General features: G+C 46.4%; 1 protein-coding gene across 5 annotated transcripts in view; it reads left to right on the top strand.

The window, feature by feature from the left end:
- Positions 1-11,990, top strand: part of SLC12A8 (solute carrier family 12 member 8) — a 174,139-nt gene extending 162,149 nt beyond the window's left edge. For 4 of the 5 annotated variants that reach the window (XM_029605264.1, XM_029605265.1, XM_029605263.1 and 1 more), the window contains exons 11-15: positions 197-294; positions 5,661-5,778; positions 6,115-6,229; positions 10,566-10,626; positions 11,636-11,990. In XM_029605264.1, the coding sequence (XP_029461124.1) occupies positions 197-294; positions 5,661-5,778; positions 6,115-6,229; positions 10,566-10,626; positions 11,636-11,800 (557 nt within the window). In that variant the 3' untranslated portion in view covers positions 11,801-11,990. The remainder of the gene's footprint in view (positions 1-196; positions 295-5,660; positions 5,779-6,114; positions 6,230-10,565; positions 10,627-11,635) is intronic. The other variant, XM_029605268.1, reaches the window with a different exon arrangement.
- Positions 11,991-13,034: the final 1,044 nt, after the last annotated feature.

The following is a 13,034-nucleotide window of genomic DNA, read 5'->3' as shown; positions in this document are numbered from 1 at the left end:
AGAAAAATGAGAAAACCAAGTAGCAATAGGGGTTATTAAACTGAAAAGTTATGTCTCCGTGAAGATTAGGGGTGTGTGTGTACCCTTCTTTCACCCCTAAAAGAGAAGGTGATGGTGGTACCATAAAACCGGTCTTCATGCTGAGTGGCCTTTTCTCTGGTGGTTTATTTTTTTTTGTTTTTTTTCTCCCTCACAGATTTAAATGCGAAAGAAAAACCACAGGAGCTAGAAATCCACAAGATGCCAAGTTCGTTTTATTCCAGACTCTGCAACTGTTGGGTTTCCTTCCTCGGCGTGAGTAGCCCTCTCTCGTGAGCCTGATTTCAGAATGAGGGATGTGTGGTAAGCCAGTCTTTTCCCGTTGCGAGTGCTTTCATGTGTATCCAATTAAAACGATATTTGTGGCGGTTGCCCTCAGATATAAAGGGGGTAATTTTTACATGGATTTTTTATGTGCGACTGAACATTTACTGCACTTTAACAGACTTGCACCAAAGGCTTTTGGTGTTCAGAGTTTATTATTTTGTTGTCATTCATCCTTGAGAGAGGCCCAGTACTAGGGTTGCCAATTTTTAACTTGTCAAATTTCCGAACATTTGGAGACGCTGCTTAATATCTTCACTAGGGCCGGTTTTTGGGGTGGGTGGGTTGGGCGTTTGCCATAAGCTGAAGGGTGCCCTGAACACCATGGGGACAGAGGAGGAGAAGCCCAACGTGGTCACAGCGGATCCCGTCCCACTACGGTCAAAGAGAGGAGTTGTGTGGCCGTGGTGGATCCCAGCCCGCTGTGGCGTGTATTCCACCCTGCTGCGGCTGAAGACAGGCCCAACCCAGCCGTGGCCAAAGACTGAAATCATGTAGCGGGGGGTAAGATCAGTTGAGGGGGGTGCTTTCACCCATAGTGCCATTTGCCTTAAATCCGGCTCTGATCTTCACTGATGGGGCTTACTAACACGCAACTTTTATTTCCTTTCACCATTACAAAACAACAGAAACCTATAATTTGATAGCAGTTAAGGACCAATCTAGTTTGCTCAATTACTTTCTACCTCAGTGTCTTAGACCCCAGTTGATCTCTGGCTTTTCCCTCACTTCTCTGAGGTTAATGATCCTCTGTACTTGTCCCGTGCTTTCTTTATGGTTATTGTTTTTGCTTCTATCACCTCCACTGGAAAGTTATTCCATGAATCCACCATCCTTTCTGTAAAAAAATATTTTCCTATGTTATTCCTGAATCTACACCTTCAGAGCCTCATATTATGACCACTTGTTCTCAAACTTCTTTATTCTGAAAAAGATTTGCTTTTACCAGCCCAGGGGCCAAATTAACTGTTTTGTAACGTTCTTTAGGCCTCTGGGTAAATCACGGACTGAACATAAGACCATGCCATACTGGGTCAGACCAAAGGTCCATCAAGCCCAGCATCCTGTTTCCAACAGAGGCCAATCCACTGGCCACTGTTGGAAACTGTTGGAAACAAAAAACTGTCTATCCCATGCTACTGATGCTAGTAATAGCAGTGACTATTTTCTAAGTCAACTTAATTAATAGCAGGTAATGGACTTCTCCAAGAACTTATCCAAAACTGTTTTAAACCCAGCTATACTAACTGCACTAACCACATTCCCTGGTAACAACTTCCAGAGTTTAATTGTGCATTGAGTGAAAAAGAACTTTCTCCGATTAGTTTTAAATGTGCCACATGCTAATTTCATGGAGTGCCCTCTAGTCCTTCTATTATTCAAAAGAGTAAATAACCGATTCACATTTACCCATTCTAGATCTCTCATGATTTTAAACACCTCTATCATATCCCCCTCAGCCGACTCTTCTCCAAGCTAAACAGTCCTAACCTCTTTAGTCTTTCCTCATAGGGGAGCTGTTCCATCCCCTTTATCATTTTGGTAGCCCTTCTCTGTACCTTCTCCATGCAACTATATCTTTTTTGAGATGGGGCGACCAGAATTGTACACAGTACTCAAGGTGCAGTCTCCCCATGGAGCGATACAGAGGCATTATGACATTTTCCGTTTTATTCACCATTCCCTTTCTAATAATTCCCAACATTCTGCTTGCTTTTTTGACTGCTGCAGCACACTGAGCCGACGATTTCAATGTATTATTCACTATGATGCCTAGATCTCTTTCCTGGGTGGTAGCATGGGTTATTTTTCCCTATATGCATCACCTTGCACTTAACCACATTAAATTTCATCTGCCATTTGGATGCCCAATTTTCCAGTCTCACTAGGTCTTCCTGCAATTTATCACAATTCGCTTGTGATTTAACTACTCTGAATAATTTTGTATCATCTGCAAATTTGATTACCTCACTCGTCGTATTCATTTCCAGATCATTTATAAATATATTGAAAAGCAAGGGTCCCAGTACAGATCCCTGAGGCACTCCACTGCCCACTTCCCTCCAGTGAGAAAATTGTCCATTTAATCCTACTCTGTTTCCTGTCTTTTAGCCAGTTTGTAATCCATGAAAGGACATCACCACCTATCTCATGACTTTTTACTTTTCTAGAAACCTCTCATGAGGAACTTTGTCAAATGCCTTCTGAAAATCCAAATACACTACATTTACCGATTCACCTATATTTACATATATATTAACCCCTTCAAAAACGTGAAGCGGATTTGTGAGGCAAGACTTGCCTTGGGTAAAGCCTGCTGACTTTGTTCCATTACACCATGTCTTTCTATATGTTCTGTGATTTTGATATTTAGAACACTTTCCACTATTCCTGCACTGAAGTCAGGCTAACTGGTCTGTAGTTTCCTAGATCGCCCCTGGAGCCCTTTTTAAATATTGGGGTTACATTAGCCACCCTCCAGTCTTCAGGTACAATGGATGATTTTAATGATAGGTTACAAATTTTTACTAATAGATCTGAAATTTCATTTTTAAGTTCCTTCAGAACCCTGAGGTGTATTCCATCCGGTCCAGTTGATTTACTACTCTTCAGTTTGTCAATTAGGCCTACCACATCTTCTAGGTTCACTGTGATTTGTTTCAGTCCATCTGAATCATTACCCATGAAAACCTTCTCCGAAACAGGTATCTCCCCAATATTCTCTTCAGTAAACACCAAAGCAAAGAAATTGTTTAATCTTTATGCGATGGCCTTATCTTCTCTAAGTGCCCCTTTAACCCCTCTATCATCTAACGGTCCAACTGACACCCTTGCAGGCTTTCTGCTTCAGATATATTTTAAAAAGTTTTTACTGTGAGTTTTTGCCTCTACGGCCAACTTCTTTTCAAATTCTCTCTTAGCCTGTCTTATCAATATCTTACATTTAACTTGCTGACGCTTATACTTTATCCTATTTTCTTTTGTTCGATCCTTCTTCCAATTTTTGAATGAACATCTTTTGGCTAAAATAGCCTCTTTCACCTCCCCTTTTAACCATGCTGGTAATCGTTTTGTCTTCCTTCTACTTTTCTTAATGTGTGGAATACAACTGGATTGTGCTTCTAGGATGGTATTTTTTTAATAATGGCCACGCCTCTTGAACACTTTTTACCTTTGTAGCTGCTCCTTGCAGTTTTTTTCTAACTATTTTTCTCATTTTATCAAAGTTCCCTTTTGAAAGTTTAGCACTAGAGCCGTGGATTTGCTTACTGTCCCCCTTTCAGTCTTTAATTCAAATGTGATCATATTATGATCATTGTTGCCAAGCAGCCCCACCACCATTACCTCTCACCAAATCCTGTGCTCCACTGACAATTAGATCTAAAATTGCTTCCTCTCTCATCGGTTCCTGAACCAATTGCTCCATGCAACTGCCATTAATTCCATCCAGGAATTTTATTTCAGTAGCATGTCCCGATGATACATTTATCCAGTCAATATTGGGGTAATTGAAATCTCCCATTATTACTGCACTACCAGTTTGGTTAGCTTCCCTAATTTCTCTTAGCATTTCACTGTCCAACTCACCATCTTGGCTAGGTGGATGGTAGTATACTCCTATCACTATACTATTCCCCAACACTCAAGGGATTTCTACCCATAAGGATTCGAATGTGTATTTAGTCTCATGCAGGATGTTTATCCTGTTGGACTCTTATGCCATCCCGGACATAAAGTGCCACACCACCTCCCAGGTGCTCCTCTCTGTCATTGCAATATAATTTGTACCCCGGTATAGCACTGTCCCATTGGTTGTCCTTCCACCATGTCTCTGAGATGCCAATTAAGTCTATGTCATCATTCACTGCTATACATTCTAATTCTCCCATCTTTCTTCTTAGACTTCTGGCATTAGCATACAAACATTTCAAAGTTTGTTTTTTGTTTGTATTTTCATTCTGCTTTTTAATTGATAGGGATAAATTAGAATTTTTTAGCTCAGGTGAAGCACTTGGACTACTTTTCTTATTATTGGAACCTCACTGTCGGGATGCCCTAATTCTAATGCATCATTAGTATCTTTTGAAGATACCTCCCTCCAAACCATGCGCTGCTGAGCGACTGTTGGCTTTCCCCTTTGCTCTAGTTTAAAAGTTGCTCTATCTCCTTTTTAAAAGTTAGCGCCAGCAGTCTGGTTCCACCCTGCTTAAGGTGGAGCCCATCCCTTTGGAAGAGACTCCTCCTTCCCCAAAAGGTTCCCCAGTTCCTTACAAAACTGAATCCCTCTTCCTTGCATCATCGTCTCATCCATGCATTGAGACTCCAGAGCTCTGCCTGCCTCTAGGGACCTGCGCGTGGAACAGGGAACATTTCGGAGAATGCCACCCTGGAGGTTCTGGATTTAAGCTTTCTACCTAAGAGAATTTGGTTTCCAGAATCTCTCTCCCACATTTTCCTATGTCGTTGGTGCCCACATGTACCACGAAAGCCGGCGCCTCTCCAGTACTGTCTGAAATCCTATTTAGGTCCTCAAATGTAGGCAGAGTCCTACCCCAGCTTTCTCTGCGAATGGGTGCTCCACCAGCTACCAAATGTACAAGAGGGGTTCTAGAGTAGGGCTTCCAAAACCTGTCCCGGTGAGTCCACAGGTAGTCGGGTTTTCAGGATAGCACAGTGAATATGCATGAGATGCATTTACAAGTACTGAGCCCCCAGTGTGTACACGTTTTTTTCCCCTCATGTATGTTCATTGTGGTTCTCCTGAAAACCCGGCTATGACAGTTTTGTGAAGCCCAGCTAGGGAATTCGGAAGAAAAGGGACAGAGAGGGAGCCACTGGCTCTGCTCCCCTCTTCTCAGTGAGGGGTTTGATGTGAGAGTGCCGGCTTGGAGCTGATTCTGAGTGTGACTGTAATAGGGAAATAAAGGTTAACAAACGAACAGAAGAACAAAGCGATACCTTTCTGTTGGACTAACTGAAGGCATTTCTTGACTAGCTTTCGGGAGCTAATGCTTCCTTCCTCAGGTCAGAATAGAATGAGGAAAAGATGACCCGAGAAAGGGAGCATCAGCTCCCGAAAGCAGTTACAAAATGCATTGGGTCAGTCCAGTTAAAAAAAAAAAAAATAAGTATTGCCTTTTGTTTGTTTTTCTTCTATTTGTTAATGTTTTCTTCTGCACGTTCAAGTGGACTAACAGGGCAGCCACACTCCTGCCATCCAGCGACTCTTAATAGAAAGGCCCTGTTTGCGAGTTCCTTCGTTAAAATGCGGTGTTTCTCCCTTGCACTTTCGACAGGCGCTGTGCTGCTTCGTGATCATGTTTGTGATTCAGTGGATTTACGCTCTGGTGAACATCGGCCTAGCCATCGTTCTGTATTTCTACATTGGCCGGGTGAGCCCAGGCCTGAACCCGGGTAAGTGGGCTCTTTGCAGTCCCGATAAAGGAGCCATCGTTGTGCTGTGCCCGCGGCCGGGCACGTAGCTTAGGAAGAGCTCCCAGGGGCACAGGTTAACGTGAAGCCGGCCCGAGACCCTCGCTCCCTCCTTTGCCTCGGCCACTGCTGCTCCTGCCGGAATTGGTGGCCTGTGTTGTGTTGGGGGGGGGGGGAACCTTGGCTTGATGGGCCTTGCTCTGGGGGCGGGGGGGGGAGACACAGTATTTGCATGGTGTAATCAGCTCTAATAAACTTGTGGCCCCGTTTTTATTCCGCCCCGGAGCAACGGTGTCTGCTTTTTTTCTGTGGGAACAGGGCACGCCAGCTGCCAGGGTTATATACAGTTAATGGCCACCTTTGTTCCGGGGCTTTTCTTCATGTTGCCGTGCCAACTCATCATCAGATCGCCTGCCTTTTTACCAGTGCCTTGGTAACTATGAAGAATTTGTTTTCTCTTTTTCATTTTGTATGTACTCATGGAAGTGTCTTGCGTGACATCTTTGTACATCTCTGTTGGGGGCGGGGAGGGGGGAAAAAAAACCTGTGGTGAATTGATATCCGTATGGGAGAGAGAGAGAGGGGTACAGAAAAGTCTTTGCTTATTTTAACAAGCATCCTGTTCTCCCTCCTCATTCCCCTTCGTTTTATAAAAGAAAACCAATTACAGCCCGGCCCTGCAGAGTGCCACCAGTCAAGGCGCGTTTCGGGCACTGTTCTGCCACCTTGGAATCATTGGATATGGTCTCCCCGAGGCCTCCTTCCTGTGTTCTGGACATTAGTACCTTACCGCACCCCTTCCCTTACCCCCGACTGTGCAACCGCTCCCTTAAATCTCCGTAGCCCAAACGCAAACCCCTGCGTTTGGTATGGAAACCTCAACCGTTCCTTGAGCTTTCTTGGATCCTTTCTCCCTATGGTCTCCTCCCTCAGGAGGTGACTCCTCTGGAGCAGATCTTAGTGTCATCAGCGAAAAAAAAAAGGGGGGGGGAACAGACTTTTTCCCTCCCGGCCCTTCCCAATCAGATAAAAATAGTGGCCGGAGCTCCGGAACCGGGGCCGAACCACCGAGGCACTTCCCCCCGCTCACCGTGGGAGTGAACGGCCCTGTACCGGCAGGCTCTGTGGCTCAACCTGCTTCTAGTTCCCCCGGTATGGAAACCAAAAATAAAATAAAAAAATTTCCCAAGAGCTGCTATTAAGGGTTCCGTGCAGCACAACGCTCCAGCGGTAGACGCTGTATGAAAACACAGTCACAGTTGTACTCATCGAGGGTAAATAGCTCCCGTGAGAACAATGCAAAAACTGGAATTAGAGAAAGCATCTAATTAAGCCTCCAGTGCCCTCGTTGAAAAACACGAGTCCTTTTCAACGGTGGAATTAAAGACGCTGAATACATTAATCTGGGAAAATACTCTGAAGGGGGGATGGAGCCAGGGCTCCTCACGTGGTGCGATTTCTTTTTTTAATGTCGTCTTTATTCAATTTTCACAGCACACATGCATCACTTGCTCCAGGGCTTTTAGAAATTTCACTAAATCCTTTGTGCTCGATCGAGTGATGCTGGGAAAAACATTAATTTTTTTTTCTTTTTTTCGGTGGTGGTGGGGGAACGACAATAGGGGGGGTTTGATGCAATCTTTTCTGAGGTCAGCAGAGCTTGAAGTTGGTGTTTTGTGCTTAAGAAATTGCCATGCTGGGTCAGACCAAGGGTCCATCAAGCCCAGCATCCTGTTTCCAATAGAGGCCAAACCAGGCCTCAAGAACCTGGCAAGTACCCAAACACTAAGAAGATCCCATGCTACTGATGCCAGTAAGAGCAGAGACCATTCCCATGCAAATCTGCGCTTTATGGGCGCTTTTTAGTGACAAAACTAGTATAAAAACTTGTATTGTGTTTCTTTTAACACTATTTATTCTGTAACTTCTGGGATTTGCCTATAGCAATATTGAAACTCCTGTATTGACAAAGTAAATTTTGACCATCTTGTAAAAATCTCAAAACGGGTGTCTCTATCCCCCTTGGATTCAGTCTGGGGATGGGTTTGAGATTTTATTGGACCCCGTTTTGGGTGACCGACGTTGGTCTGGTAGACGGTGTAGAAACGTTTTTTAAATAAAATGTTAGCCCTGGTCCTGGGAATTTTAAGCAGACAAGACCTAAATGCCGGCGATGGTGCTTCCCTGAAGACGAGAGGCTGGGGAGGGGCGGGCGCAATGTACCTACTCCCCCGGTTGGATTTTTCTCTTCCGTCTCAATTCTGAATATCTTTGTTTATTCATTTTCAGTAAGTACTGCCAGAGGTTTCTCTTCAGCGTGCTCTGGCAGGTTGATTATTTACTTATTTGTTGCGTTTGCTGGCCCAGCCGTTCCCTCCTGCTTCTGAGGGGTTTCCAGCTCAATCAGAACTGGGCCCCTGGTGCCTTGAGCTTTCGTTTGCAACCACCCGGGGGTATTTTTCTTATTTTTAAAAGCTTCTCTGGCTCCGCCCCCCACCCTCGGCCATTAAAGTGACCGCACTTGGAACCTGGGCCTCTGGAGTCCAGGATGCCCGCACCCTAAATTCAGCCCATAGGTGTCACCGTTGAGCAATGGCCGAGACTCCTCACCTGCCAGGGGCTGTGAACGCTGCCTCCGCGGCATAACCAGGTTCCAGCCAGCCTGGGAAAGGAAAGCTGGGCCAGGGAATAGAACCCAGGGACTGCCGCTTAGTCACTGAGGTGGTCCAGACTGGTTAGTTTTAACGGTGCTGTGCCTTCAGCAATTTTTCCTGATAGTCTTGCTGCGGTGTTTTTGTTGTACAGGTTCTCTGAGCGGTGCGTTTATTTGTATATTTCATTTTACCTGGTCCTCTTTCCTAAGCCTCTCTTAAGGGTGGTTGTATTGTATTCAGTTGGGAAAGGAAAACCTGATTGCCTTAATAAAGTGCCTCGTATACCCATCCTGGTCCTCGGTGACCTGTGTCTGGGGCTGCGAAGACGAGGCACATCATAGTCGGGGGGGGGGGGGGAAGAATATGAGTTTCTTCTAAGCGTTCAGAACTCTTTCTGTATTTAAGAACTTAGTCTCTGTGTTAAACACTAATAATTTCAAGGGCATATTGCTCGACAGCGATGCCCTCTGGCAGGTTGACGGACAGGCTTGTGCTGGGTTTGGAATCTGGGCCCCTCAGCCTGTAGACTGCCACTGTGTTGACGATGCAAGACTGGAAAGGGGGATGGGATGAAAAATATATATCTTTGGGAAAACCCCAGGCACTCGCCAACTAAAAAAAAAAAAACAAAAAAAAACAGAAAGCCCCTGGTGCCTCAGCCACTGCCGTGTCCTGTCTCATAATTGGTGGGGGGAGGGGGGAGGTTCTGGAAACTCAAGGCCTAGGCAGAGGCTTCCCTAGTAAAGATAATGAAAGCCTTCACCTTGCACGCACCTGCTAAAGAAGCTGCCGGAAACCAACTGCTGTCGCTCCTCACCACAGACCTGTGGGTGCCTCTTTTTTGCCATCGAGAAACCCAAGTACCGGGTATGGGTGAGGGGGGTGGTCAGGGAGCCCTCACTCAAAGTGGATGCCCCAGTGCGTTAACTCGGGCAAGTAAGTCTAAGGTGGCACGTGACCTCAGCCCCCGTCTGTCAGGCAGCGATGCGAGTGAGGAATTGTCACCTTGCGCCGAAAAAAGCGAAAGGTGCCCACTCCACCCCCGCCCACCCAATTCCGCACACAGTCACGATTTGCCGGGTGAGTGTCGATAACCGCTCTGGTACCGCAGACTCCCTCTGATGGTTCGGTCCTAGGTCCCTCCCAGAGAGGCGTCTCAAGCACGGTCAGCTGCGGCCCTCTCCTCTGGGTTGGTATTTGCCAACTTTATTAAAAATCGTGCTTCACAGCCGAGCTTTTAAAGGGGACTCGCACAAGCCCGACAGAAAGTACTTTAACGTGGAGGGAAGTCCAAACGCAGAAAATGCAGGCAAATAAAGTTTCTTTCCACACGAAGTGCCCCGTAACCGGACTCTCTCTATGTGGTTTACTTTTCTGGGTGCCATTTTAGCCTTTTACCGCCTAGAAGTTCAGAATATTTTAAAACCTGTAATTTTCTCCTAATGTTGTCTTGTAAATCATCTGTGAAATGTCTCTGAGAAATAGTTCCCAGAGCCGGGTTGGTTAAAACTCTCTTTGGGTTAGGCCATTGGCGATGAATAGGTTGAAACACCTCGGTATAGCAGCTGTGCTGGTAATACTTCACAGATTATCAAGTCCGCATGTTCCTATCTCCAGTATATCAGATTTTGTCATCTTTCTGGGTCTCCTTTATTTTTGTCCTACCCTAATAAGCTTCCAATTTCGTGTGGGATAATAAGTATGCTTTTTTTTTTTTTTTATTGTGGCTATGGCTGTGAGCTTTATTTTTTATTTTATTTTTTTATAATTCTTCCCTGCGGGCTAAGTCCATTTTTCAACTGTCGGTGCTGTGCGTTATTCAGACGCCAGATAGCCGAATAAGTTGCTTATCTGGCTATCCGGATAGGTTGTTATGGGCGGATTGTGGCGGCACTACTTAGCCAGATAAGTTATCCGTGGTGAGCTCTAAAACTCCTTGGTAGGGTCGGTGTGGGGGTCACAACATGTGCAGTGGGTCTGTCGGGCCAACTAGGGGTCAGGAAGAGGGAGGGAGACTCACCAAGTCAAAGTCTGAGGCTCTGCCTGCTAATCTGCTCACCGACGGTCATGGTGCTGGAGGTAAACTGTCTTTTCTCTTCTGTAATTCCCAAACAGGGGCTGCAGCAAATTTCAGCTTCTTCAGATGGCTCCGTTTAGCCCTCATGACAGCTTGCAGGTAAGCAGTAAACCCTCAGCACATGAGCCTAGCTTGCTGCCTGCACCTGCCCTCGTGGCAGTATGCATGCGCTCGAAGTTTCCCGTGTTAAACCCGTCCAAAAATGGAAACCTTGCGCTTCCTTTACATTTGGCCTTCTGTCTAGCTCTCGTGCAGCCATTGACCTTCCTCTCTCTCTCTCTCACTCTGTTCAAACCTGTGTCTTTACTCTCTGCTTTTCCCTTCAATTCCAGCTCCACGAAATTTCCCCCCCCCCTCCCCATTGCATGAACTACACGCTGCTCTTTCTATGCTGTTTTCAAATAGCGTACGATGCCCTGGGCAGGGGTATCATAGAAATGCTATAAATATGAAAATAAGTAGGCAGTAACATGAAGCAAAATGTCTTGAAACGCTCCCCAAATCAAGAAATTAAAGAGATATCGGCGACATGCTAGAGTTTCTCTTGTACTAAACAACAGGGCGGCATTGGGGAATACTGAACACAAGCCTCAGATAAGTGGAATGTAAAAACATTGCTCCAACTCCCCTATACTCCCACTCAGCAATAAGGTTACTTTCCCTGCACACACATTCCCCCCCCCGGCTATGAGGTAGAGCAAATGATTGCAGGGTCCTGTAGTTCTGGTTTTCCCATTGGTTTTCTTAAGAAGACTCAGAACTACAAATCCCACCATGCAATGGGGCAAAAGCAGGCTTGGCTCAGGCCTGGTGACCCCCAGGTATGCACATTTAGGTCCTTAAAGTCTCATTTCCCATAAAGTTCCTCGGCCGGACTCCTGTCAGAAGGCTGACAGCCTGAGGGCAGGGCCTCGGAAGGAGACCTTTCTCCCCCCCACCCGTTTCTGTAATAGCTTTCCTTTAGGTTTTGGGAGGGGTACCGTGCCCTCCCCTCAGAAGGGGACAGGAGGGGGGACTGGATCTTTTTGCTTTTCCTGGGCAATGGGAGGGGAATTGGCGGTGGCTGGCGGGGTGTGCCTGAAGGCCTCTGCCTTTCTCTGCTTCTCAGGAGGAGGCCGCCCCCGGAGGAGCAGATTGTTGTGACGCCGTCCTTGGCAAGCGTTGGCATGGAGACCACACAGCTCACCGAGGAGAACGCAGACTTCGCCTCCCGGGACCGCCACCACCATTCCTCCGTCATCAGCAGCCGAGGGGAGTTTGTGAACCGCTTTGACTGACGAGAGCCTCACCCTGCCACTCGCTGCCACGCGGCCGAAGCACTTGGTTCACCCAGGAAGAATTCTTATTTTTGTTGTTCTGGAGGACTTTTTAAATTATTTTTAAGAGAAATTTAAAATAAATATTAGAACGTTTACTTGGATTCCAAAACAGGTTGTGTGAGAGAATTTGTGTAAAGGGCTACATTAAAAAAAAAAAAAAAAAAAGTTTTTTGTTTTTGGTTTTTTTTTTTTAATCTGTCATAATTTTTATCTTGAAGTTAAAAAGTAACAATGTTTGTAGAAACCAATATCCCTGGAAAATTGAATGAAAAGTTTACAATTAGCACGCGGTGTAGATTTTAAAGTATTTTTGAATGAAAGGTAATGCCAGACAGTGATGTGTTTATATGCCAGAAAACCATGCAGCAGCAAGACACGATAGCAAGAGCTCAGTTAGGTCATTGGCTGCTGAAAGTATTTTAAAATTTTAATTGAGTTTTTTTGACCCGGTAGTTTCCTCCTGCTCCTTCGGCCTTCCAGGTCAATCGGAATAGGGTTCTACTGGGCAAAGGTGCCATGAACTTCCATTCCTAACTAGCTGGGGTATTGCTTTCCTCAGCCCATGTGTCGCAGTAACGGCGCTTGTCCGGAAGCCACAGGCCGCAGCTCCCTCCAGAACCTCTTCTGCATGCGCCCTAGATCCAGATGGTGGGTGTCGCTATTGAGGAATGACTGGGGCTCTTTCCCCCATGACCCTACTCCCAAGGACTGTGAATGCTGTCCCAGGAAGTGAAAGTCAGACCTGGGGAACGAATCCAGGTGCAGCGCCACTAGGGCCGCGCCCCTGCATAAAGCATTTTTGAGGTGCAAGGCTGAAGCGTGAGAGACTCTGGTGCTCGTGAAGTGCCCTAAGCTTGGGCAGATTTTCCAGCAGGCAGAGTAGGCCTACAGACAGCCACTGAGCAGAACTGAACTTCAGCAGCAGAGCTGTGTTATCGTAGGAGGGATCAGCCAGCCGGCATGTCTTTGCTGGGTGATCCTCTCCCCACTCCTAGAGCAGGCTGCAACGTTGAAGGGCCCCTCCTTCCACCCACCCCCCTCCCTACTGGCCAACTGTCCGCATGCCTAAGGGCAGCTGGGGGCACGTCCTACCAGCAGGGTGGACGTGCCCCCAGCTGGGGCACATCCTCACGTCCACCAGCAGGGTGGTTGGTGGACGTGAGGACCGCCTGGTAACTTGCCTGCCTG

This window comes from Rhinatrema bivittatum, chromosome 6, assembly GCF_901001135.1.
Source record: "Rhinatrema bivittatum chromosome 6, aRhiBiv1.1, whole genome shotgun sequence".
NCBI lineage: Eukaryota > Metazoa > Chordata > Amphibia > Gymnophiona > Rhinatrematidae > Rhinatrema > Rhinatrema bivittatum.
The sequence above is the reverse complement of the archived record's forward strand: the minus strand, read 5'-3'. Positions and strand labels throughout refer to the sequence as shown.